This window comes from Lithobates pipiens, unplaced genomic scaffold, assembly GCF_037356315.1.
Source record: "Lithobates pipiens isolate NorthernLeopardFrog02 unplaced genomic scaffold, aLitPip1_a1.2 Scaffold_13, whole genome shotgun sequence".
Classification (NCBI taxonomy): Eukaryota; Metazoa; Chordata; class Amphibia; order Anura; family Ranidae; genus Lithobates; species Lithobates pipiens.
The window spans coordinates 84,179,320-84,204,964 of record NW_027507718.1 but is presented as its reverse complement, the minus strand read 5'-3'; the positions used below and the strand labels follow the sequence as shown (position 1 = coordinate 84,204,964).

General features: G+C 40.4%; 1 protein-coding gene across 3 annotated transcripts in view; it reads right to left on the bottom strand.

The window, feature by feature from the left end:
• Nucleotides 1-18,291: 18,291 nt before the first annotated feature.
• LPAR1 (lysophosphatidic acid receptor 1) overlaps nt 18,292-25,645 on the bottom strand; it is a 220,247-nt gene continuing 212,893 nt past the window's right edge. For all 3 annotated transcript variants that reach the window (XM_077475260.1, XM_077475261.1, XM_077475262.1), the window contains one exon: nt 18,292-19,027. In XM_077475260.1, the coding sequence (XP_077331386.1) occupies nt 18,726-19,027 (302 nt within the window). In that variant the 3' untranslated portion in view covers nt 18,292-18,725. The remainder of the gene's footprint in view (nt 19,028-25,645) is intronic.

Genomic DNA, 25,645 nt, shown 5'->3' with positions numbered 1-25,645 from the left:
CCTTGTTCCACCATTTCTGCAGAGCATATAGGGCAGGCCCCTACTTTCAAACATCCAATTTACAAACATCTCCTACTTGCAAACGGAAGGAGACAACAGCAAGTGAGATGAAAAAAGATGGACGACAAAACAAATTATACAGGGGTGATAACCCTTCCCTATGTTTTCCAAAAAGCTTAAAAATAGTTTTTTTGACTGGAGCTACACTTTAAAAATTTACCAGTTGAAAATGACAAACAGATTCAACTTAACACAACAAACCTACACAGTCCCTGTCTTGTTTGCACCGCCTGTATACTGCTGTTCTGAGTATATAGGGCCTGGGAGCCACACGCATTTCCTTTTTTTAATATGGGTACAGGGTTTCCCTCAATATGCGTACAAGACCCAAATAGGCTGGTAAGGGGCAGGGAGGGCTACCCATGCCATTTTTCTCAATGATTTTCAACCATATTGCAGGAACCAGATATAACATTAAAACCGCAAGCAGTTTTAAATGGTGTTATTTCCGTTTAATGTAATTTTGTGCAGGGACTGTTCTAAACACGGGAAACACGTGGCACTTCACAGGCATACGACAGACACCCCCCAGGCACCATATTTAAAGGAATATTTCACTTTTTTTTTTCACTTTAATCGTCATTAAAATCAGTGCTCCCGCCAAAACGGCCATTTTTAAAAACATTTTAGGCATTGACCCATGTCCCCTGGGGCAGGAGCCAGGTCCCCAAACCCTTTTTAGGACAGTATCTTGCATATTAGCCGTTAAAATGAGCACTTTTAATTTCGAACATTCGAGTCCCATAGACTTCAATGGGGTTCTAAAGTTCGTTCGAATTTGGGGTCCGTTCGAAAGTTCTGGTGCGAACCGAACCGGGGGGGTGTTCGGCTCATCCCTACTCCACACTATATACACAGTAAAACCTTGGATTGCGAGCATAATTCGTTACGAAAGCATGCTTGTAATCCAAAGCACTCGTATATCAAAAGCAAATTTCTCCATAAGAAATAATGGAAACTCAGAGGATTCATTCCACAACCATTTATTCATAAGTCCTTCAGTATATAATTCATATAAAAAGATTATAGCAAGGTTGTGTAGCCATAAAACATCCATCCGCAAATGGCAGCCTCCACAAGGGGATTAGAAGCAAAATCCAGCAGGAGCTACAGAGTATAAAAGAGACGAGAGTCGCCTCTAAGTGTAGCAATATGGTTACATTTAATGAAGGTACAATATTTAGCAACACCTAGTGCAAAGTATGGGCTTGAGCCCCGTCAAGCCCTATTGAAAGTCCGGCCCTGCTTGTGGGAGAACGAATAGCACAGCGCTTTTAATCTGTGATGTAGCAGATCCATGATAAATAATATAGAACTTTTTACCAATAACAATGTTTATACTTATTGATTACCCATCCGTCTCTCATATATGGTCCCATAAGTGCCGGCTCCACCTTAATGATGCATTTTTATAAGTGTTTGTACCTGACGGTGATCTGTCAATTTTAAGTTGTATCCATTGTGTCTTAATTATTTTCCCCCATGGATTCCTACATGCTGATGTTGTCTAATTGGCTGAAAAGGCTAGTTATATGTCACCTGTGACTGGGCAATTCTCATTGGCTAATAAGGAGTGGGGGGAACCTCAGAGAGGTGTGCGCTTCACAAGGTGGATAATTGCACTCTTACTCTGGTGGAAGGTGCACACTAAGAGAAAAGTGACTGTGAGTTATCTGAACTGTCCACATATCCATCTGCTACATAAAGACTGTTGGCCGTGGTGTTTGCCATTGCCCTATAGCAGTGATGGCGAACCTTGGCACTCCAGATGTTTTGGAACTACATTTCCCACAATGCTCATGCACTCTGCGGTGTAGTGGAGCATCATGGGAAATGTAGTTCCAAAACATCTGGGGTGCCAAGGTTCGCCATCACTGCCCTATAGTTTCATTACCATCAATTTTTTCCCCATTTTTATTTTTGTTTTAGCGCCGTTTTAGTATTTATCTGATGCAAGGAGGACTTTAGCTCTGGTTATACTACTGTAATACTTGATGTGAGTACCTGTCTATTTTTATTTGAATCAAATAAATATGCTTTAATATACTACACTATAGGGCATCCCTCCTGTTTTTAATCTCCACCTATGGTACACTGGCGAGATCCACTGCCGGATACCTTAAGGTCATTCTTAAAGGGGACACCAACGCCGACTGTAGGCAGGATATCTATATTAACAAGAACCTGGGCTACCACGCTAGGACGGTCACCAAGGACCCAAAATACACATTTTCATGCTGTTACCTTACAGCAGTAAGGTAAGGGGACACCCATATATCTAATCAGCACAAAGGATCTCACAGGCCACTCACCACTAGCAGCACTTTAGAGAATTCGGTTTACCAGCACTTTATTTCTTGGGTTTACAGGACCACTATATATGGCACTATATATACCTTTGTTAAAGGAAGCATCTATGGACACTTTGATATATGCTTTTATATGAACTTTTATTTATTTATATTTTTTATGTACATGTATGACTTCATACCCTTTTCTTATTAACCTATTATTGGTTTTCACTTGGGAGATATGCACTTGGTATCACATACCTAAGACTGGTAACTGTTAGCACTTGCTTTGCACACCTAGTTTGATTTTGTCATTTGTTTACTATTAGCCCACATTTTGGCTTGTTTGGCACTTTGCACACGTTAGTCTGGCAATTGCCACCATCTGCCTTATATACCATATTTTACTGGGATTTCAGTTTACTATTATCTTTAGCATTTTATCTTTTATGTACAGCACACCACTACTCTTTTACCTTTTATTCTTCTTTGGGTTCAGACATTTCCATCAGTGTGTGCAGCAGTATGTGTGCTAACCATTTGAGTTGGCGCAGGAATACTTATTTTTTATTATAACCCGGTAAACTGCCCGTTTTTCTTTACTCTACAGAGCTGTGGGCTCCAAAACGGCGGCGGTGCAAACACACAGGAAGAAAGACAGCACATGAGCAGCTGCACAGGGGAAACATGGCCATACTCCACTCCACACAATAGCAGTGGCTCCTCCACTCCATCTACAAGGAGCCCTGCCAAGTCCAAAGCCTGCAGAGAGGCTCCCAGCTCTGAAAGTCCAGCTGACAACATGGAGGTAAGCCCTGCCCAGGCCTCACGCTCTGTAGTTCACACAGACCCTTTTTGCAGCATTCCCTAGAAAAGGCCAACAAGTATCTGACACAGTTTTAAAGGACATACTCCTATCCTTACGATCATCTCTCCACTCTGGCATGCTCTCCTGTGTTAACCAATTCAAAGCTGAAATCCAGGATCTAGGGGAAAGAGTGGAAAGGGTAGAAACATCTATGTCCCATGTAACAGTCTCCTTTAACACTATGGTCGATCTCCCCATGAGGCCCACTCTGAGGATATCACATGGCTGACCTAGAGGACAGGTCAAGAAGAAACATAAAATCAAGAGGGGTCCTGGACTCAGTCCCACAGGACCAGTTGATGCAATATGCCCACACTCTCTTTCCCCCTGGTGCCCTCTCTGACTCCCACTAACCTACTCATTGACAGAATACATAGACCAAAACCTCCCCCCCCCCCCCCCCCCCCAAGAGGTTCCGAGGGGTGTCATGTCTTCCACACGAAAGAAAAGATCCTGTCCACCATTCGACGATTACAAGGCCTCCTTGAACCCTATTCCTCTGTTCAGTTGCTTCTAGACCTCTCGCAACACACCCTTCAATGCCGTAAGAATTTAGCGACGGTGACAAAAGCCCTGCAAAACCACAAGATCACACACAGGTGGAAATATCCGGCAACTCTACTAGTCACACACAATGGCACCATCACCCGCCTCAACACCCTGGCAGAAGGCATGCTGGCCCTGAGGCAATGGGGCATTATACCAGAACCACTGCAAACAGAACATCACAATGGACACCTACAACTAGAGGTCGACCGATATATCGGCCGATATTTGCCGTTTTTTAATTAATCGGCATCGGTCGACCGATTGAGCTGATAAACAAATTAGAACAGCGGGACTTGGAAATGACTTCTGTAATAGAAGTCAGTGTAAGTTGCCTGAGTCGTCATAGAAACGTCTTTCCTCCTCTCTGGGCAGTCTGCCAAGAAAAGAACAGAAAGATACAATGTTTACACTTGAATGAATGAACTCATCTCTGTGTGTAGAAGTTCTCAGTTTAACCATTTAAAAACTAAATCTTTTCTGACACTTGTTGCTTACAAGTAAAAGTCCTGTATTTTCTGCCAGAAAATCACTTAGACCCCCCAAAAAGTATATATATATTTTTTAGCAGAGATCCTAGGGAATAAAATAGTGGTTGTTGCAATATTTTATGTCACACAGCATTTGCGCAGAGGTCTTTCAAATGCATTTTTTTGGGGGGGAAAAAAATACACTAAATTATTTAAAAAAAAAAAAAAAAAAACTAAAAAACAGTAAAAAGTTAGTCCATTTTTTTTTTCGTCCAAAAGTTTTGAGACTTGTTTTTATTTTATAGGCTGCTTGCACACTGGAGCGGGCAGGCGTTGATGGTAAAATGTTGCTAGTTTTAGCAGCGCTTTACCATCATTTTAGCGGTGCTATTCGGGTGCTAGTGGGGCGCATATAATCCAGCTAGCGGCCGAAGAAGAGGTTAAATGCGCCCGTGAAGCACCGCTGCCAAATCGCATTGCATGCGCTTGGGCAGTGGTGCCCATTAATATCAATGGGCAGGAGTGGTGGAGAAGCGGTGTACACCACTCCAAATGTGCTGCTTGCAGGACTTTTTTTTTTTTTTAACATCCTGCCAGCGCATCGCCTCAGTGTGAAAGCACTCTGTCTTTCACACAGACTGCAGGGGAGCCATTTTGCAGGCACTTTACAGGCGCTATTTTTAGCCCAAAAGCGCCTGAAAAACGCCCCAGTGGGAAAGGTGTCTGTTAGGTTTTATGAGATGAAGGGGGATAAAAAAAAAAAAAAAAAAAAAAAAAAAAAAAATCGGCCTAACATATCGGCCCAAAAAAATCGGCATCATATATTGGCCATCGGCCGCCATGATTTCTAAATATCGGCATCGGCCAGAGAAAAACCCATATCGGTCGACCTCTACCTACAACTGGACTGGCTAGTAGTCTCCCAAATGCGTTCTACAAATTCAAAAACAGCTGGAGGATCCTGATCTATTTCACCAGCCAACAACCTTATCCCTGGTCCAAACGAGCCATTTCTCCTCCTCTTCTGTGTCCTCTCGCTCAGTTCAATTGCAGACTGTACATTTCTGCACACGCAATTTGATATGAGTCACCTTCTTAGAATCCTCTTATTGTTTCTCTCTTCCCAAGTTATGTTTACTGCAGCATACTATTGGCTCCCCAAGGCAAGCCTGGCCTCACCATCTCACACAGAAACCTCTCATCTACTATACCATATACCCTCATTGTCTCTGGGGGCCAAGCCCCTTCAAAGTCCAGACCAATGCCAACCAATTAACATACCGCTCCAATGCAGCTAAAGTGCCTATCTCTTAACATCAAAGGCCTCAACCACCCAGCCAAGAGGTTTGCTCTTTGGAAAGAAGCACTTCCAAAGAAAGCGAATATTGTGTGTGCACAAGAAACATACTTTCACAAAGAGGCAACACCTAAATGCACTCAAGGATTACCCACACATCTTCTTGGCCAATGCATCCGAGAAAAAAAATGGGGAGTCCTCCTGGCCATAAGACTGTATCTTTCTAACTCATGCAATCCCTACTAGACAATGAGGGTAGATATATCATTACAGGAGACCTAAACTCCATGGCGTTCACCATTGCCACTCTATGCCCCCAACACACACTAATTGCGATTTATTTGCAGGATTTTCAAGCTTATCTCCCCTATCCGTTATGGCCAAGTACTGATAGGGAGACTTTAATGTAACCATGGACCCTATCCTAGATTCCAATTTCAATGATGTCTGGTGATGCAAACACGCCTGCAAAAGGGAATATACTTTCTTTTCCCCCCAGACACCACTCTTATTCTTCTATAGATTTTTTTCTTAACTAACCAATGGCTTCTCCAAAGGGTTTACTCCTCCCTTATCCAAGATATTACATGATCTGACCATGCAGCAATCTCCATCGTAATTGAGGAGCGGGTCCCCCTTTCTAGAACACCTCTATGGCGATGCAACGTTAAACTGCTACAGAATAAAATGGTATCTAAGATTGTGTCTCAGCATCTCTGGGAGTTTGTTTCCCCGGAGATGCTGAAAGAACAGGTGTTTACCTTGCCTAAACCAGGTAAACACCCAACCCCACCTGCCAACTTTTATCCGATCTCATTGTTGAAAACTGACATAAAACTCTACGACAAAGTATTAGCAAAGCGCCTGATGGAAGTCTTACCCACTCTAATCCAAAAGGACCAGATAGGGTTTGTTTCGGGGTGACAGACATGAGATGTGACAAGACGCATTATTAACATTATTCACTATGCAAACAAGACTCGGACGCCCTCTCTGCTCCTTTCAGTGGATGCAGAGAAGGTGTTTGACAGGGTCCACTGGCTCTACATGACTAAGGTTTTAGAAAAAATTGGCTTTCACAGTACCATACTTACTGCTATCATGGCCTTGTACTCTAACCCTTCTGCACACATGAACTCCTCCGGTTTACTGTCAAAACCCTTCTGAATCACAAATGGGACTAGATAGGGGTGTCCTCTATCGCCATCTATCTTCAATCTAATAATTGAACCTCTTGCAGAGGCGATCCGCTCCAATCCAGGAGTCACTGGCTTCCAGCTAAGTAAATATACCCACAAAATAAACCTCTTTGCGGATGACATCATACTACTCTTAACAAACCCCAATTCCTCTTTACCAGAGGCCTTCCAGATCTTCACTTAGTTCAGCCTTGTATCATACTAAAAGGTCAATGCCACCAAGTAGCTAATTTTAGATTTAGAAGTTCAGCCTTCCACAAAATTAAATTTGCAAAGCCAACTCACATTCAAGTGGTCAGGATGAAGGAATCCCCTATCTCAGCATTTCCTTAACTGCTTCCGCCACCACCACCTTGGCGGCTAGCAGCAGCCAAGATGAACATTCTCCGACAAATTATCTATATTTTCAGATCACTTCCCACCCCAGTCCATACCCGATACTTAACATCCCTGTGTAGAACTTTCAAGTCCTACATTTGGACTGCTCATAGGGCCAGATGCTCTCACTTGAGCCTAAACACAAAACTTTGGGCGGTACAGGTTTTCCAGATGTTAGGGACTACTGGGCTGTGCATCTAGACCAACTTAAGAACTGGTTCTCTTCCACATCACCCTCACTATGGGTGGATATAGAAAGTAACCTGTCTCCCAGCTCAAACCTAAACCTATTCCTATTACGGGACACCTGGGAACCATGGGACCTCAAACCCCTCTCTGAGCCTATGCAAGTATCACCCATGGCCTGTAGACACCTCATCCATGTGCCATCAAGTCCTAGAACCCCAGTCCATACTACTTACCCCATTCAGGTTCTTGAAATCCTTATCCCATCTATTAGGGTCAAACCCCTTCTGGCGTTTTGACATTCACAAAATCAATACAATCTTCAAGAACAATGTCCCTCTCTCTCTAGAAGAACTAATTAACATGCACTGTATCACTAGAGGCCTCCACTACACATGCATGCAAATCATACACTACTTGGCTAAACACCAAATCCCATCATTGTCCCTACCACCGGGCAACATGGAATTTCCTCAACCAACCGGCACAAAAAAAGAAGGGGATTTCCCCTTTAACATTCTACGAGATAAACACACATTATGCAAGTCCATTCCTATGTTAAAATGGGTAAAGGACCTTGGGACAACCTTCACCCCTAAACAATGGCATGCTGCACTTAGCTCTATATCCAAAGCCTCCCACTGCTCTAGCCACCAAGAAGTGACAATCAAGATTACCAGTAGATGGTACAATACACTTTACCAACTTGCAAAATTTTCCCCCAATACCTCTCTCTTATGCTGGCGTGAATGTGGCAAAGTGGGCAGCCTCTTGCATGTCCCGTGGAACTGTCCCAATCTCACCAGCTTTTGATCCCAAACGTTTCGCCTTATTGCTTCTTGCACAGGCATATTATTTAAACCACAACTGGAATTACCTTTACTTAACATTGGAATAGACTAGTATCCAACCCTACATAAATCAGTGGTAACCCATATTCTGGTATCAACCTGGCTCACTAATCTGAGGAAATGGAAAACCAACCTTTCCCCGAACATATCGGACGTAGTGACTATGGTAAACTCTAACTACACATTTAAATCGGTTATTAGCAACTTGCTAAACCTCACCAAATTTTCCCTACACCTGTTACGGCCCATCCCAGGCTTGCACCATTGAATGTTGATGTTATTTTCATTCTGTACTTGTTATATTTCACATGCTGCAATTTCCCTTTGTTTCCCCTTATTTTCCTTGCTTGCTTTGTATAACACAAACTTAATAAAAACGTATTGTGTTAAAAAAGAGGCACATCTAAGTATGCAGACGTCCGGGGGAAAGCTCTCCACATAGACCATCCTCCGCACCGCCAGCTCTCATTGCTGTCAGTGTGCAATCGTGATCGGGAAGACTACGCTGCAGTAGAGCGATCTAAAAGGCATGGAGCGCTCCTGGAGCATAGCACGGAAGGAATGACGTTGATGGCACTGCGAAGGATGGTCTATGTGGAAAGCTTTACCCCAAGATGCCTGCATACTTAGATGTGCCTTCAGTGACTAGCGGCCATACATGAGCGCGGTCGCCACGCCCCCCCCACATGTGCCTCTTAATCATCAACCATGTGAGTTGCCAAATGTTGTACCTTCATTAAATGTAACCATATTGCTACACTTGGAGGCGCCGCTCTTCTCTTTTATATCAGTTGTGACGTGAGGCTACTTGTATATCAAGACAGGGCTTGTTTATAAAGTCAGGATTTAGAAAAAATAAATAAAAATGTAGCTGGTCTTGTAAAACATTTTTACTGTATTAGCAATGCCTGTATAGTGTGTAGTAAATAAAAAAATATAAACTCACAAAACCAGAGGAGAAGTAAAAACAAAACTATGCTTTTATTTGTTTTAATTCCTTGCTTACAACAAACACTAGATCAAAACGTTAAAATTCTTTTAAAAGTTAAAAAAATGGACAAAAAGAGGCACACATTTTTGTAAGTGCTACAAATAATTCAAAAAATTAAGCTAAAATATAAATTAACTTCAAATGAAAGACTGTGTTTCAACATTTTCAAATATAGAAAGGTGACAAACATTGACAATTTCTTTATACTACTAGACAAAAATGTTTCTACGTCCAAATAGCTTGCACCTGAGACAATGTACTCTTTAAATATAGTTCTTTGTTAAAGTGTTACTAAACCCAGGACCCTGCATTCACTATATCTGGTATCCCACAGTACACAGAACATGGAAATGTAATTATTTTAGTAAATATAAACTGCTAAATACCTTTTCTCATCAGCAGTATATAGCAGTCTTGTGAGTTCTATCAGTGTCTGGTTAAAACTTGTAGGAGTTTTCATTTTACTCTCACTGTCCTATGAGGCTGCAAGACCCCTGACTCTCTGTCTGGACAGTGCGGATTGGCTCTGTGCTGATCACATGCACCCTCCCAAGAAAAAAAAAAAGCTCCAGCAATACACACTAAACTGAGCATGTGCAGAGTGCCCCCATGGCTCTTTACTATCAGGAGATGGAATGGGGACTGTTGAAGAAGGGGGGATCAGAGAAGAAGGGATCAAACAGCCTTTTTAAACTAGGAGCCGGGTAAACCCTGCATGTCCCACAGTGAGTATGACAAGCATGCTTTACTGCAAATACAGATTGATTTTACTGTTGTGGGTTTAGTAACACTTCGAGGGCCGGGAACACCTAAGTTACAATTAATAATACTGTATAAAGAACAATTTTGAACTGGCGGTAGTCCAATTTGTGGAGACAGATTTTCCTACATGCAGTTGTTATTCTATCCAGCAATCCCACTAAGAGACTCTGCCATGGCTCATTGAGCCAAAAATGGCTAATACCTATATGATGAATTTAGCATTTTAGTAACTGCAACTCTAATATCAGACATCTTAAATGTTTAACAGACATGGCAATTTTACATATGTATTTATTAGTTGACAGCTCTATTACATCAAGCTAACTGGTCCATTAAAATAAGCATGTGCTTATCAGTGTTTCTTTTCTATAGACAAAGAACCAAATTAAGAATTTTAAAGTGATTTAGAGTACTCTATATGAGTGGAATGAGTTGGCAAAGTAATATAATTTTAGCAGTGTTTTCGTATTTGCTCTTAATTATATGGTTAAAAAACAGACAGCTGTATTTGGAATGGTTGTGTTTTTTTTTACCCTATATTTGGTTTTAATAAATCAGCTATCTTGTTTGTTTTGCCTTACATGTGAAGGATTAATACTGCAAACTTAAAAACTGTGCAAGTTCCCATATACCTGTTGAAATCCTGATATTTAAAAACAAGAAATAAAAAATAAAAAAATGTTAAATGGAAAGCCAAAGTTAGAAATGTTGAAAACACGTTTTTATTACTATAATGCTTAAACCAATGTTGTGTGCAGTGTATGTTACATTCAAGGCATTCAACTAGCACAGTTGCCAGTGTGCTTATGTCAGTTCTCAACAGAGCTTTCAAGCCTTTGAATGGCTGACATAGCCGATTACATGTGTGGCACTATGGCAACTGCAGATTTAAACAGAATGATGATGCCGTTCTCAGCACATAGGAGGGTTTAGTTTCAATTTAATCATTCATTTAGCTCAAACATTGCATCTGTTTTTTCAGAAGTGAGAGAATTGGAACATATTTATTTTATTGCATACATTTCATTGTCAGTGGTTTCAACTTGAAATTTATCAAAAAACTAAAAGCAATTTTGTGTCACTAAAATACATAAAACAATGAGATTTTAGTAAACATATGTTTGCTTTGTCTTCGTTTTTTCAAATCAAACACTGGCCCAGATTTTCACCCACTCTTGCTACCCTCCCCTTTAAACTCTAACTATAGCCCGTAAAGCAGAAAAGTTGACCTAATATTTCAAATTAAATCCACTAGGTATAAAACGAGTCCAGCTGTAACCTTTGCTTTGATTCTCAAAAAAGGAGGAGGAATGCCCTTAATTGTCTCACTTTCTGGAATAGTTACTTATAAGAAAATCCCTAATTTGTACTTTTATAGAAGACAAGGATTCGCCAATCATTATGAAACAACTTCAATGGAAAGACAGTCTAATGGGAAAGGTAGTTAAGTAAACCAGTTTAAGCCTAGTATGGTATTACCCATTGCAAAGCAAAAGCCAAAAAAAAAAAATGCACATCACAGAATGGGTGCTATATTGAACTGCACACTGTTAAATGTCCAGTCTCCATAAAACTACTCCCATATTCTCACTTTGACCACACTTGAAACAAAAAAGCCATCTTTTAGACCATGCAGTAATTGTTTGTTCAGTTTTATGGCCCGACATTGAAAAGTAATAATATATTTTAACATGGGAGGCTTACTGAAGTCCTTGAACCATGTACCTACACACAACTGAAATGAGAAAATCATAAAGTTGTAAATGCTGTGAAACAATTTGTGAAGGTGCAAATAATTCATCTTTGGGCATCAAGTTGATGGTAGTCATTTTAAAAAGCAGTAGTGCTTTAAAAAAAAAAAAAAAAGACAATACCCCCTCATCACCTGTCAGATGGTATCTTCAGAGAGCAAAGCTAGTGTGAATTAGCCTTTAGTTTCACAACATTTGCAAGTATATGTGGAAAATACACTGCCTCACTAAGTCCCCACTGTATAGTGCAGTCCTAACTTTTCAGAGCCTCCATATTGGAGCATATATAACAATGGATACATTAAGGGCAGATATGCCTGGAGGCAGCCTATTCCTTCTTAAAGTTGCAGTTACACACCAGAAGCCCAGCAAAGCCCAAAGGCAGCGTCGGACACGAAATATGTCCCCCTGTCAATTACAGCTAAAAAAAAAAATGGCAACTGCCCAAATGAATAACCAGCATGCAGAGTAGGGTGCATCTGAAAAACATGACCCCATTTCTGAGGACTGCTGATTAGAAACAGTGCTTACTATTAACCAATTCATTGCCATAAACAAAAATAGGAAAAATCACATTCGCTTCTATGGTTCAGCAAAGTTTCTTTACACAATACAGTGCTGAGCTATTCACACATTTACCACATCATTGAATCCAAAATTATAATGGCTAAACTCATAAGCAATACCTTTTTCATTGGTCGTATGGGTCTACCTGGTGAAGTTTATAGACAAATTCACCTTCATCCACCTACAAACCAAACAGTTTATTTGCTCCTCTAACATTCCATGTACCCTCAGACAACTTTCTTGGAACCTTCATTAGGACAAGCAGTTATATATGTTTGTTCTTTACATTTCACAGGTTGATGGGAATTAAATTTTATTTATTTTTTTAATAAAAAAATTATTTGACTTAATGCTATATTAATACCCATGGATAGGGTAACACTAAAATATAGTGAAAATAATGACCTTCCTATTGCTGCACTATACAAGTGGGACTCAGAGCTATTCAATAAATTATGAAATTTGATGTTTTTTCTACCTGTTGGACTCTCGGTCGAAGAAGCTGCCATGGGTGTGCTGGACAAAATACAACCTCACATACTAAACACTTGTCCAATGCGGATTACCTACTATAATGTCTATAGACAGATTAAAACCGCAGGACTCATTGCTGAAAGAAATGGGTAGTGTGTCAATCCTTTACTCAAACAGTAAGCGGTTACACTTTGTAATCAATGAGTACACAATGCCAAAGAATAATGTATTCAGCACACAGACACTCCGCTTTTTATGTCCCAAAGGATAACTACAGTTACGGCACACATTCTTTTAAGTGGCCTGGTCCCTGAAGACATAGAAAATAAATGGTATAATATACTTTTCTTGACTAGATGGGTGTGTTTTCATATACAATAAGCAGACATCTCTCCCAGGGTGTGTTTTCATCCTGCTACTAGGTGCTCTTGTGAACCTGGCTATTTAAACAAACTAATCCATACCCCATCTATCATCATTTTCTGGTGGATGTTTTCATCTGCAGCTAAGGAAAATGGAAATGGACATCAAGAGGACCATCACATCTTTAGCGTCTGCCTAAACCTTCTGTAGGTGGTGGACTTCAGCAAAAGAGCAACAGATGTTATACATTTATATCGGGTGTATATATGTGAAACGTTAAAAACGTAAACTGCAGAACACTGCGCATCGTATTCATTCAATACTCATTTAGGAAGAAACTTTCAACTATAATACAATATTTGTGCATGATTTATGAGTTGCAGCTTGTGGAATACATTATGAGATTACAAACTGAGGGCACGAGAGGACATTCAGCAGAACTTGCATAACAAAAGAAAATTGAAAACTAGTTCTGTAATAGATCCCTTTTCTAAATAAACAGATGGGATACATTTCTAAAGAAATGTAACATATAAATGGTAAAAAGTAATTTTATGGATGCTGTTGTTTTTACAGGTTCAGACAGAAGGTCACTTTTCTTGAGTTCATGGTAGTCTGGTGCTGAGCTGTATTTTCCACTATGGCTTTAGAAGTCAACTTATAATGTATAGTTCCTATAAAGGCTATTTTTGAGAGATGTGAATGTAATTCAGTCCTATTACTATGTATTGAAGAAAAGCGATCATGTTTAAAAACTTGTTTGAGATCAATTTATTGAATTATTCAATTGGTTTTAATAGTAAAACTTAAGGCGTAAATATAAAAAACGAAAAATAACGGCTTTTTTTTTCACTACACGTAAAGTGGTTGTACACCCTGTACAACCACTTTTACCTACAGGTAAGCCTATATTAAAGCTTACCTGTAGGTACTGGAAATATCTCCTAAACCTCCACAGTTGAGGAGATATTTACAATAAAGCCATGCACCGATGTGTACGGTGGATGCTCACTTTAGAAACGGCAGATTGTGCCATTTCTAAAGGGGTCATGCCATGACTGGCATGCGTAGGAGTGACGTCATGTGACTCCAGCCAGTCAGAGCTGGAGTTCGCCCCCCGGAAGGAAGAGGAGTGAAGACGGACGCTTGCTGCTAGTGGGGACAGCGGTGACATTGCAGGCTTTGGTTTCAGGTAACTGACACATAATGAGCACAGTAGCCCATTATGCTTTACCTTTGCAGGGAAATAAAGAGGAAACATGCTTGTGGGCTAAGTGGTGTCAGCTCTGTCCATTTTTCTATTGCTATACTATTCAAACCATGCCCCTATGCTATTCTCCACAACACAGAGCCTAACTGTTGTGTGTTCCAAAATAACTGAGAGGAGTCCTTGAGTGTGCACTGGACACTGAAAAGCCCTGAATTTCTGACATTTTTAACATAAATTTTTTGTACTTATTGAACAGATAAATATACCATTGAAAGTTTCTGTTTTAAGAGACCAAAAAGGACTAAAGAGGTCATTGTTAAGATTTATATACACTTAAAACTATTTTGCCACAGTATAAAAAGTGGTGCAAAGTAGCCAGACTGGCAAATAAAAAAATAAATTAACCTAGCAAATTGCAGTGAAAACAAAGGAAAACATGCCAATTCATTAGGAATAATGTGTAAAAGTTATTTTTTACCTTTTGCATAAAAAATAATGCCAATAAATTGTAACTCTGATGTAAACACTATGGGACCAATTTAGAATGTAAACCAGATATCACATGTGCACTCCCCAGCCTATCGCATAAAAAAAAAAAAAATCAGGCTGCAATATTATTTGCAGAATTGTCCTTCGGTTTCGTTGCTCTTTGATGGCTTCAGAGTCTGCAACATGCAGAGCACATTTGTAAAGCACATTGCTCTGCTTTATTAACGTGTGGCACTTTCTTTTTTTTTTCTTTTGAAGCAGCCACACCACTGCTTTTTACATGTGTCCCTAAGATAAAAAAAATGACTAGTCTAGTGCAAGTTAGACAAATCAAAGCAAAAGGTAAACTGTGCTACTGAAACCATGTTTTAAATAAGCCTTTTTTTTTTATTTTACTTCTTAAAGAAGTTCTAAATACTTACATAGGTGCTACTCGTCATTATAGAACCTTTGGCTTGCTAACCAATGAATAGATATATAATAACTAAGACAGTACCATTTGTTTACATTCTATATAATCCTCCACATAATTAGTGCATAACAAAGTGACTGTTAATCACTGTATTCCCTTTTGGTGTAACAGTTCAGGAACACACTCAAGCATATTCAGGAAGGCAGTGTAAAAACAATAGTGATGTAAGCAGTGCTGTATTCCATGACAACCAGTTGATGATGGTTCCACTGTTTAACATATACTTCATGCACATTATGCCTGCTCATTTCTCTCTACACCTCCTTACTGAATATGCCTTTTAGCAAAAATGTTATTCCTTTATTGGTCCAACCTTAAAAAAATAAAATAAAAAAAATAAACTATCAGGAGGCAACATACTTTCATACTTTGACAAATGCAAAGTTCATTCAAAAACTTCAGTACTAAACAGAGCCAAAAATGTTTTAACAGAGGTATTACGTAAAGGATAATAAAGGTTGCCCACTGGCATCAATAAAAATATTTAAATGAAAGCAAAAGGGCTAGCGTACACTTGGTTGCTTAGGATAACACCTCCATTTTTATAAAACACCCTGTTTAGTCAGCATGCCATTAAAAAAAAAAAACAGTATGATACATAAGCAATTTTTATTTTAGCCATATATCTCCCTTTAACCCCAACAATGCATTTTACTGGCCATTCATCAAATATTAGGCTGTAATTTTCTGCCATTGTCCACTGACACAAAGTGGTTATAAACAAAACTGAACATAGCTTATATTCCAATTTTTTGTGTACTGTATGCATCTGCTGCTGCAGAGAGGAATGTGTTTCACAAGCAATCGATTGATATATATATATATATGTAGTTCTTTATGTTTTCCTTGTTCTTAGCAGAAGCTTATTTAGTAGAGGTTTTTACATTTAAAATATCATGGTTTCAAAGTATTACTAAATACAGCACGAAGGTTAAAGGCTTTCAATACTGAATAGGTTGTGTCATTAAATATCCCTCCAAAGAACAATCTTTTCAGCATTTCAGTTTTGTAGCAAGTTATATTTTGCCAACAGTTTTTTTGCTAACTTTTCCTGCATCCAAGAATTTAACATTACGGCCATAGACCGAGTGATTTTCTTTCCTGCAAGAAAGAAAATCACTTGATTCCCCCCATGAACACAGGCAGTGTTGATGGGGAAATCCCTCCCACAGAGCCAGTGTTCTCCCGGCGAAGGGAGCCGGCCTGGCCGGCTGCAAAATCTTAGTGAATATTGCTAGTGACTATAACAGCCACTAGCAATAATCGCATGTAAAATCTGACATGCTGGTTGTACCGAAGTTGTACAGAAGTTGATTAATGCATCAACTTGGGTACATTCAGCCTGCCCAAACATGGTTCAAATTCAACAGTCTTAGATATTCCAAGGTATTATGCCCCATACACACTATCAGATTTTCTGCTGATCTTTTCCTTCAGGTTTACCAAAACCGTGTAGTAGAAGGGCCTGCCTGATTGCATATAAATTGAAACTCCTAAGGTTTGACCTCATATTATATGGTTTTGGTAAATCTGAAGGAAAAACAGCAGAAAAACTGATAGTGTGTATGGGGCTTAAGTCTTCTTTTCAATGTCTTATTGGCAAAAGACCCATGCTTTCTAATGATATTCTTGTACTTAAGAGTTAAAATGGATATATTGGGTTAAGAAGACCAGGGGAAGGTTGGTTGAAGGAGCATCTTAAAATTTGAGATGGTATTTATAAATGCAGTTTTAGGAATGTTTTTACATATAAAAATGGTAGAGGCGCGATGTATGATACCTTTGCAAATTCAACAGCCAGGATTTTCACACTAGCCATTCTCAAAATATACAGTGGAAATAGGTGTTAGATTTATCAAGATCAAAGTCCAGTTATTATTAGTCTAAAAGACTAAACTGCACATCCTTCTTTATGCATGATTAAACTTGATTTGCAATCTATTAGTGGCCTATTTTAATGTTTTCACACATGATTCACATACTTTTTTTTAATGGGATTCAATTAGAAAAACGTGTGAATCTTTAAAAACATTTATAAACAGACACTTTTCATGGGACACTCTGAAATCAACCCTCTGGGTATGAAATGCTCTGGTGAAAGCAATACACTCAATTCCATGATCCATTAGCTGTACAGGATGCTATATTGGAAATTCTTAAGTCACATTAACACAGGCGTCAAAAAAAAAAAAAAAAAAAAAAAAGGAGCCCCCCCCCCCCCCCCCAACCTCTTGGTTTAAAAGGGTGTACTAAATTAAATGGCTCTGTAAACACCAACTTATAGGGGGCATGGTATCCTATCATGCAGAAATAGAATATTCACTCTGCACTATCCCACCCATTTCAACTGCTCCCCTCCCCATCTTCGACTAGGATAATACTGATTGGGGAGGTAGGCAATACTGGGAGTATAAAATCAGAAGTTGGATGTTCTTCGGCATCCAATGCTCTTGTGACGATGGAGCTTGGAATTCTAATAAGCACGCTCTGTGCCAACAAGTATGCTGTTCATAGTTTCATTGCTATTTATTTCTGTTAATCTAGTGACATTTGCATGCATTGGTTGAAGGATGACTAAACTACATAGCAACAGCACTGTGACTAGTGTCTGTTTAAACACTGCTCTAATGTGCAATTATGTAGCTTACGGGTGTCTTTAACGTTTACAACAACCTATAAAACTGCCACATTTATTAACAACTTATGCTAATATTATAACGCCTCATTGATCAATATCACATTGATGGCATAAGCCCATGTTTGTTTTCTTGTTAGACGCCAATGTCAGTACTGCCGGAAAGCCTGGCATCCATATGGTCCTTATGATTAAACAAACCAAGTTGTTATCAAGACTTGTTGAACAAGAGCCCATATACTTGCCAAGGGTGCACATTACAAAATTAACCTTTGCTACTTGTTATCCCTTTATTTGTCTACGGGCTTTGTGCATTTCTTTGAAATCATACAAATGCCTCATAAACAGGTACAAAAAAAAATTATATATATATTTATATATATATTTATAAAATAAAACTTCATATAACGGAGAATGACTACACACAAAACTAGCACAATGCTTCAGTTTATATTAGAAAAATATCTTTTTTTTTTTTCCTTTAAGGCAGTGCAGCTATACAAATGTTACCAAACCACTCAAAAACAGTGTCCATCACAGGCATGCTGATGGGCTATAAAATGCATGTTTTATTGAATGGAATATATAATTTAAAAAGGTCTATGTTTTCTACATGAAACGGCAGTTTTATAAGTGGCAAGTTCATAAAGATTGCTTTAGGTAGGTGAACCAATGTTTATTTCTAGAATTATAAATTCATATGTTAAAACGGGGTTTAGTAACACTGGAGTTGCCTATTAGTGTTCAGAATAGTAATACAGTTGCCAGCCCAATTCCTAGCATGATGCTGGTTGTGCAGCACAAGTTAGGCAGGCACTCCAATTTGGCCTAGGCATATGTATTTTCTGACTTGCCACCACTCAGTTCAAACAACAGAATGGTCGTTGCTGTGGACACCAGCTAAGATGGTGTGGTTAAGTGAGGAGGCGGATCGGTCAGACCCCTCCTGGGGACCGTTTGCGCTTTCTGCTCGCTGGCAGCACAGGATCTGTTTGAATGTAGCACTCATTTCCTTGTCTCGGTAGGAGTAGATGATGGGGTTCATAGCGGAGTTAAATTCAGCCAATAATAAAAAGAACTTCTCATAGTCCAAAATATTGCACTGTGGACAGCACACGTCAAGCAGCAACAGAACCAGGCCTGGGGTCCAACAGACAATGAAAGCACCTGAAAAAATATAGAATAAGAGGATACTATTACTATAATAAAATATGCATATGAATATCTAGATGAGAAAGTCTGCTAAAAACCCATAATAGATAGATGTCATCAGCTAGAAATCTGTATAAACACAGCATAGAAATATTTATAATACACTTGAACAAAACACCTGGCAAATCACAAAATACGCAGTTCAGATAAACGATTTTGCAAATGGAGCCAATCATTAGTGGAGTAGTATTCCTGACTATGTCCAGGCTAATTATTACTGCGTATTTAGTCATTGCCTTACTCCCTGGGCAGAGCTCATGATGCTGATGTCCAATTAGAATGGTGGTGACATAGGAAGCTACATTGTTGAACCAGAAAATAGGAGTCCCATGCCCAGCTATGCAGTGTGGCACACATTTGTAAATCACAAAACTGGTTGAACATATTTACAAAGCCTTTGTCAAGTAAATGTATTTCAAAAATGTTTTCCCTGCAGTTATGCTTCACATAGAACCTGTCAGGTTAGACATATGAAAGCTGCAGTTAGGTCTCCTGCACACGTGTCTGTGACCTGTATTACATTAAAACTGGGTGCATTTTGGCACCAAAGAGGCACAAGTGTTGAATAAATCCCACTGCCAGGAGCCTGCTGAAATCAATGACTGGCTGAAATGTATGCACATTCGAGCAGTACTCGTGTATAAGGTGTATACCTTAAATGTTTACTTTGAGTTCAGGGCATAGGTCTTTGAAGCATATTGCTCTGTACTTGAGTACCACTTGCATATGCATACCGCTACTGTGCATTTTAGCCCGTCATTGATTTTGACAGGCTGCTGGCAGGGGGCTTTACATATCACCTGTGCCTCCCAAGAGACGTAATACACCACAGTTTTAATGCTGTACTGGCTAAAGTGCCTATATGCACAAGGTCTTTCTAACTTAAAGTGATCATAAAGGATCTTTTTTTTTTTTTTTAATAACATATAATACTTACCGGCACTGTGCAGCTCGTTTTGCACAGAGTGGCCATGGACATAGTCTTCTGGGGTCCCCTGGCGGCTCTCCCGGCTCCTCCCGCATCAGATAACCCCCTAGGAGAAGTGCTCTCCCGAGGGGGTTACCTTGCAGGAGTGCTCCCGAGTTCAGCACTTCTAGACACGAATGTCGGACTCGGCCCCACCCCCCCTTTGTCATTGCAATGGAAGCAAATGGCTGCGCTGCTATCAATCTATCCAGCCAAGAGCCGGGACCCCGTGGAGAGGGGGACAGCATGTCCCTGCTGAGGAGATGAAGGGGCTCAGGTAAGTAGAACAGGGGGGCTGGTGACTGCAAGGTGTTTTTTCACCTTAAGGCATAAATCCTCACTCAGGTACTTCCCTAAATGATGTCTAAATGTAGTATTTATGTGTAGGAGGGTTCCACCACCATTGCAAACTGTGCCATGTTTTCCATGGGCAAGGACTATAATCAGCCTTAACATTTCCCCACCACCACTAATTGCAGCCTCTTAGAAAGCCAAACCCCTCAAAATAACAGCTGTTTATCTCTCAGCATGCTAACAGTAATCAGCCACAACCATCCTTCAAAACAGATGTCATATGCCAGAAACAGGTTGTTCCCTAGCTCTCTGGCCTTCCACAGTACATTTCCATTGATCAACTTCTTGCACCCCTGGGACTTGGGATAGTTTGACACCACAGAGATGCAGACTGCACACATGGAATGGCATGGTGGCTCACTGCCTAGCAATTCAGCCTTGCAGCGCAGAGTTTCTGGGTTTGATTCCCAATCATGCTAGCTGGCTACAGGATTATATGTTGTGTTAAACTTTCTTTTTCACCAGTGCTAACATTTTTGATGGGTTTCACATAATGGAACCCCAAGAAATCACATTATTAATCAAGCAAGTGTGTGTTTGCACCAAATCTAGAACTGGGACGTTTTGGCCCAGATATGGATGTATATGTCTGGTGTGATGCTGCACGCTTATTTTAATGTTGTATGCTTGAATGAGACATTTTTTTTATTTGTAAAGTGTGTATTCCTAATGAACAGGTGTGACCACTTCGAGACAGAATCAGTTACACTGGTGGGTGTGTCCTTTACTGGGTGGGTGGAGGTCAGCAAGCTTGTTAGGTTATGTAACCCCTTGCCGCCGAGCATATGCAGATGTGCGTACTCGGTTTCGGGGGTTATACTGGGATGATGTCCGCAGCTGCAGGCATTATCCTGGTACTGTTTTTTAGAGCCGGCGATCGACTTTCCAGATATAACACCCGATGCGGCTGCCGCTTGGCTGTTATACCGGAGGAGGGGGAGGGGACACCCCCCCCCTCCCGCCGCTCTTACCAGGGCTCCTATTCCATCGGGAGCCCTGATCAACAAACCGCTGCTCCTGGCGGCTAGGGACAGACTGGAATGAAGCCGTAAGCGGCTTCATTCCAGTCTCCTAATTGTAAACATGGAAGCAACGTCATGACGTCGCTTCCCGTTTATTTGGCTGCCAATATATAGTATTCAGAATCGCCAAAAACGGCGATCTGAATACTATGAAGTGTAAAGGAGGGATCGGGGGTCTTTTAGACCCCCCCGATCCCTCCATATAGAGTACCTGTCACCACCTATTACTGTCACAAGGGATGTTTACATTCCTTCTGACAGCAATAAAAGTGATCAAAATTTTTATTGTATTTTTAAAACAATTTCTTAATTTTAAATAAGAAAAAAAATATTTTTTAAAGCCCCCCCATCCCCGCGAGCTCACGCAACAAAGAAAAACGCACGCAGAAGTCGCGCCCGCATATGTAAACGATGTTCAAATCACACATGTGAGGTATAGCCGCAATCGTCAGAGCGAGAGCAATAATTCTAGCACTAGACCGCCTCTGCAACTCTGGTAAAAAAAAAATGAAAGCGTCGTCTATAGAGATTTTTAGGTAATTTGTCATTCCACGAGTGCGTGCAATTATAAATCGTGACATGTTTGGTATCGATTTACTCGGCGTAACATCATCTTTCACATTATACAAAAAAAATGGGCTAACTACTGTTTCGTTTTTTTTAAATTCATAAAAGTGCCACTTTTCCCAAAAAGTTGCGTTTAAAACACCGCTGCACGAATACTGTGTGACATAAAATACTGGAACAATTGCCATTTTATTCTCTAGATTCTCTGCTAAAAAAATATATATATATATATATATATATATATATATATATATATATATATATATATAATGTTTGGGAGTTCTAAGTAATTTTCTGGCAAAAAATGTGGATTTTAACCTGTAAACACCAAATGTCAAAAATAGGCTTAGTCATGAAAGGGTTAAAGGACTGCAGTTGTGGTGGCCGTTTGGCCTTAAACAGGCCTGAATTTTCCATTGCAGTGTGTATTGGGTTACAAATAGATGTACGTTTTGGGTCTGTTTGATGATTTCTTCTATCTCACATGTTAGACTTAGACCCCTTTCACACTGGGGTGTTTTTCGGGCGTTTTTCAGGCGCTTTAGCGTTAAAAAAAGCGTATGTAAAGCACTTGAAAGAAGCTGCAACTGCAATCCCAATGTAAAAGCCCGAGTGCTTTCACACCGAGATCCTTTTCACACTGGGGCGTTTTTCAGGCGCTTTAGCTTTAAAAAAAGCGCCTGTAAAACGCCTGAAAGAAGCCGCAACTGCAATCCCAATGTAAAAGCCCGAGTGCTTTCACACTGAGGCGCTGCGCTGACAGGGCGTCAAAAAAAGTCCTGCAAGCAGCTTCTTTGCAGCGGTGAATACATTGTGCTCTGCCTTTTGTATTTTGTCTTTTTTAACTTATATTTCTGCCATGTAACTTTTTTGGGCTTTGGGGCGAGGACTTCTGATCTTAAAAAAGGTTAGGTCATGCTTGTTATTAGCATCCCTGCTTTTCTAATGTGATTTGTTTAATGTGTCTAATTTTTAAGTGTCCTACCCTTGTAGATTGTAAGGTCTTTTGAGCAAGGCCCTTCTAACAATTATCAAATGCTGGAGCATCATTTCCATGCCTTCTTTTTTTGTTTGGCTCAAGTACATTAACCACTTACGGACCGCCCACCATAATTATACGGCAGCTCTTTGAAATGGAATATCATTGTTATGGCAGTAGAAGGCTGCCATAACCTCACTTCAGCGGGCGGTCCTCTTTCAGATAAAAGTGGTCTCAGTGGCAAATTCACTGCAAGATCACTTTTATCGTGGTGGGAGAGGGCCCCCCTCCCGCCACTTACCGGAGCCACTGGCAGCGGTGCAGGCGACCGGGTCTTTCTCCCCTTTTGGCCTCCACCCAGCTCCATATCATTGCAGGGCAGAAGCGACGTCAAAATGTTACTTCCCTCCATAGCTCCTAACCACTTACGGACCACCCACCATCGTTATACGTCAGCTGTTTGAAGATGGATATCGTTGTTATGGCAGCAGCTAGCTACCAGAAGCGGGGAAGGAGAAGATCGGAGGAAGAAGCAGGGAAGGAAAAAAACAGAGGAAGAAGAGGATGACGACATTTTTAATAAAGGAATTGTTAAAAACTGGCTATTGTCTTTTGTCACATTACACTGCTTTTTTGGTGAATGGGTATCCCATACTCATTCACATGGGGGGGGGGGAATCTGGGAGCCCCCTTGTTACTGCTGCTGTAAAAACTAGCTTTTTATTTTTTATTGATGCAGGTTGTCCAGGGCAGTACCCAGACCTCCCATACCCCTTTTATGGCCAATTGTTTGCATGTAAGCCTTCAAAATGGGCACTTTTGATTTTTCCTGTTCAGTTCCCATAGACTAATGGGGTTCGCAATAGGCACGTGCAGATCCATATAATCACTGATTCCGAATTTACAAAGGCAAGCTCGCCGCTAATAGCATGCTCTGGGAATCGCGCATTCGCCCACTTGATCGCTTAATTGGCTTACTTGGGCACTATTTTATTGCACTGCACAATCGCATATTCGCGCTACAGTAAATGACACCCAGTGTGATGTGCCATTCAAAAATGCAAGGTAAAACATTTTCATGCAAAGAAGAAACTGTCAGCACTCAGAATGGGCAGCTTGCACATCTAGAAAGGATCCATCAGTGCTGAAAAATATATCCAGGTTTTAGAGAAGCATATGCTTCCATCCAGACGTTTTTCAGGGAAGGTTTTGCTTATTTCAGCAGGACAATGCTAAACCGCATACTACATCTAGGACAACAGTATGGCTTCCTAGTAGAAGAGTCCAGGTGCTTGCTGGCAGTCCAGACCTTTCACCAATTGAAAAATATTTGGTGCATCTAGAAACAAAAAAATACACAAAGAAAACCCAGGACGGTTGAAGGTTAGAATCCTATATCAGGCAAGAATGGGACCACATCCCTCTCCAAAATTCCAACTGGTCTCCTCAGTTCCCAACAGCGTGTAGCTAAAAGAGGGGATGCTACACCCTGGTAAACATGTCCCTGTCCTAACTGTTTTGAGATGTGTTGCTGCCATCAATTATTCTCATTATTCTTAAAATGGTACTTTTTTGTTTAAACATTTGATGTGTTTTCTACTTTCTATTGTGAATGAAATATAGGTTTATGAGATTTGCAAATCATTGCGTTCTTTTTTATTTTGGAATTGGGGTTTTATATTGTTTCAAAAGTCCTAATGTATGTGTACTGTTGGTCAGCTGCACATTGTGTCAGCTCTGGGATGCACTGCATACAGATATAGCCAACTGAATTGCATTGCAGTACTGACCCTCACAGCATATGTATAATAGGGACAAGATGAGAACATTTGAATATTAGATTGTTTTTTCATATGCTTGACACAAGGTGCAATCAGTTTGTACCATCATTTGGAAAAGCTTCAGTAAATAAGCCTGGCTCCTAGACTTGGAAAATAAACTAAAGTTGATTGTGAATACCATTTCCTAAATATGTCCCGTAGAGGAAGTGTTTGTCAGCTGAAAACTTCCCCTCAAGTCACCCTGTTCTTATCAGATATTTGTCCAGAATAAGAAGAGCGTGAGAGAGTGTCTTGAATATGTATTCACATCAATTAAATAAACATTCAATTAGGCACTATGCAGGCAATCACGAATATTGCTAAAGAAAGTAAATTACTAAATACAAATATGTTGTGGTCCTCTGAGCAGATATACAAAATATCAAAAATGTTCAAGACTGGACTAAGAGAAAGCAGCTGTAGTATGCAGAGTAGTGGAAGTGCTGCTATTACAGTTATGCCTTCAGTGCCCTCCGTAAAAAAGTGCCCACGCATGAGCAGTACGTAAGGGCACTCCAGCTGATTTCCTAAACAGGTGGCGTGACATCACCATAGCGCATGCGCACAATGTAGGAGGCATTTTTGTACGGGAGATACCATCTGACAGGCAGAATTGAAAGCTATGCAGAGCGCAGAAAGAGACCGTAGGTGTCAGATTGTGCCTCGCTGTTGTGGGCGGGTTTACAGTGTGCTAAAGGTTGGCTTTTGTGTTGCAGGGCGGGTTTGCTGTGTTGAACGGCGGGTTTCGCCTGTGTCTAAGACCCCTTTCACACCACCGAGCCTATAGCGTCGTCGGTAAAACACTGCTATTTTTAGCTGCGTTTTACCGTCGGATTTGCAGCGCATTTTGGGTAAAAGCGCCCC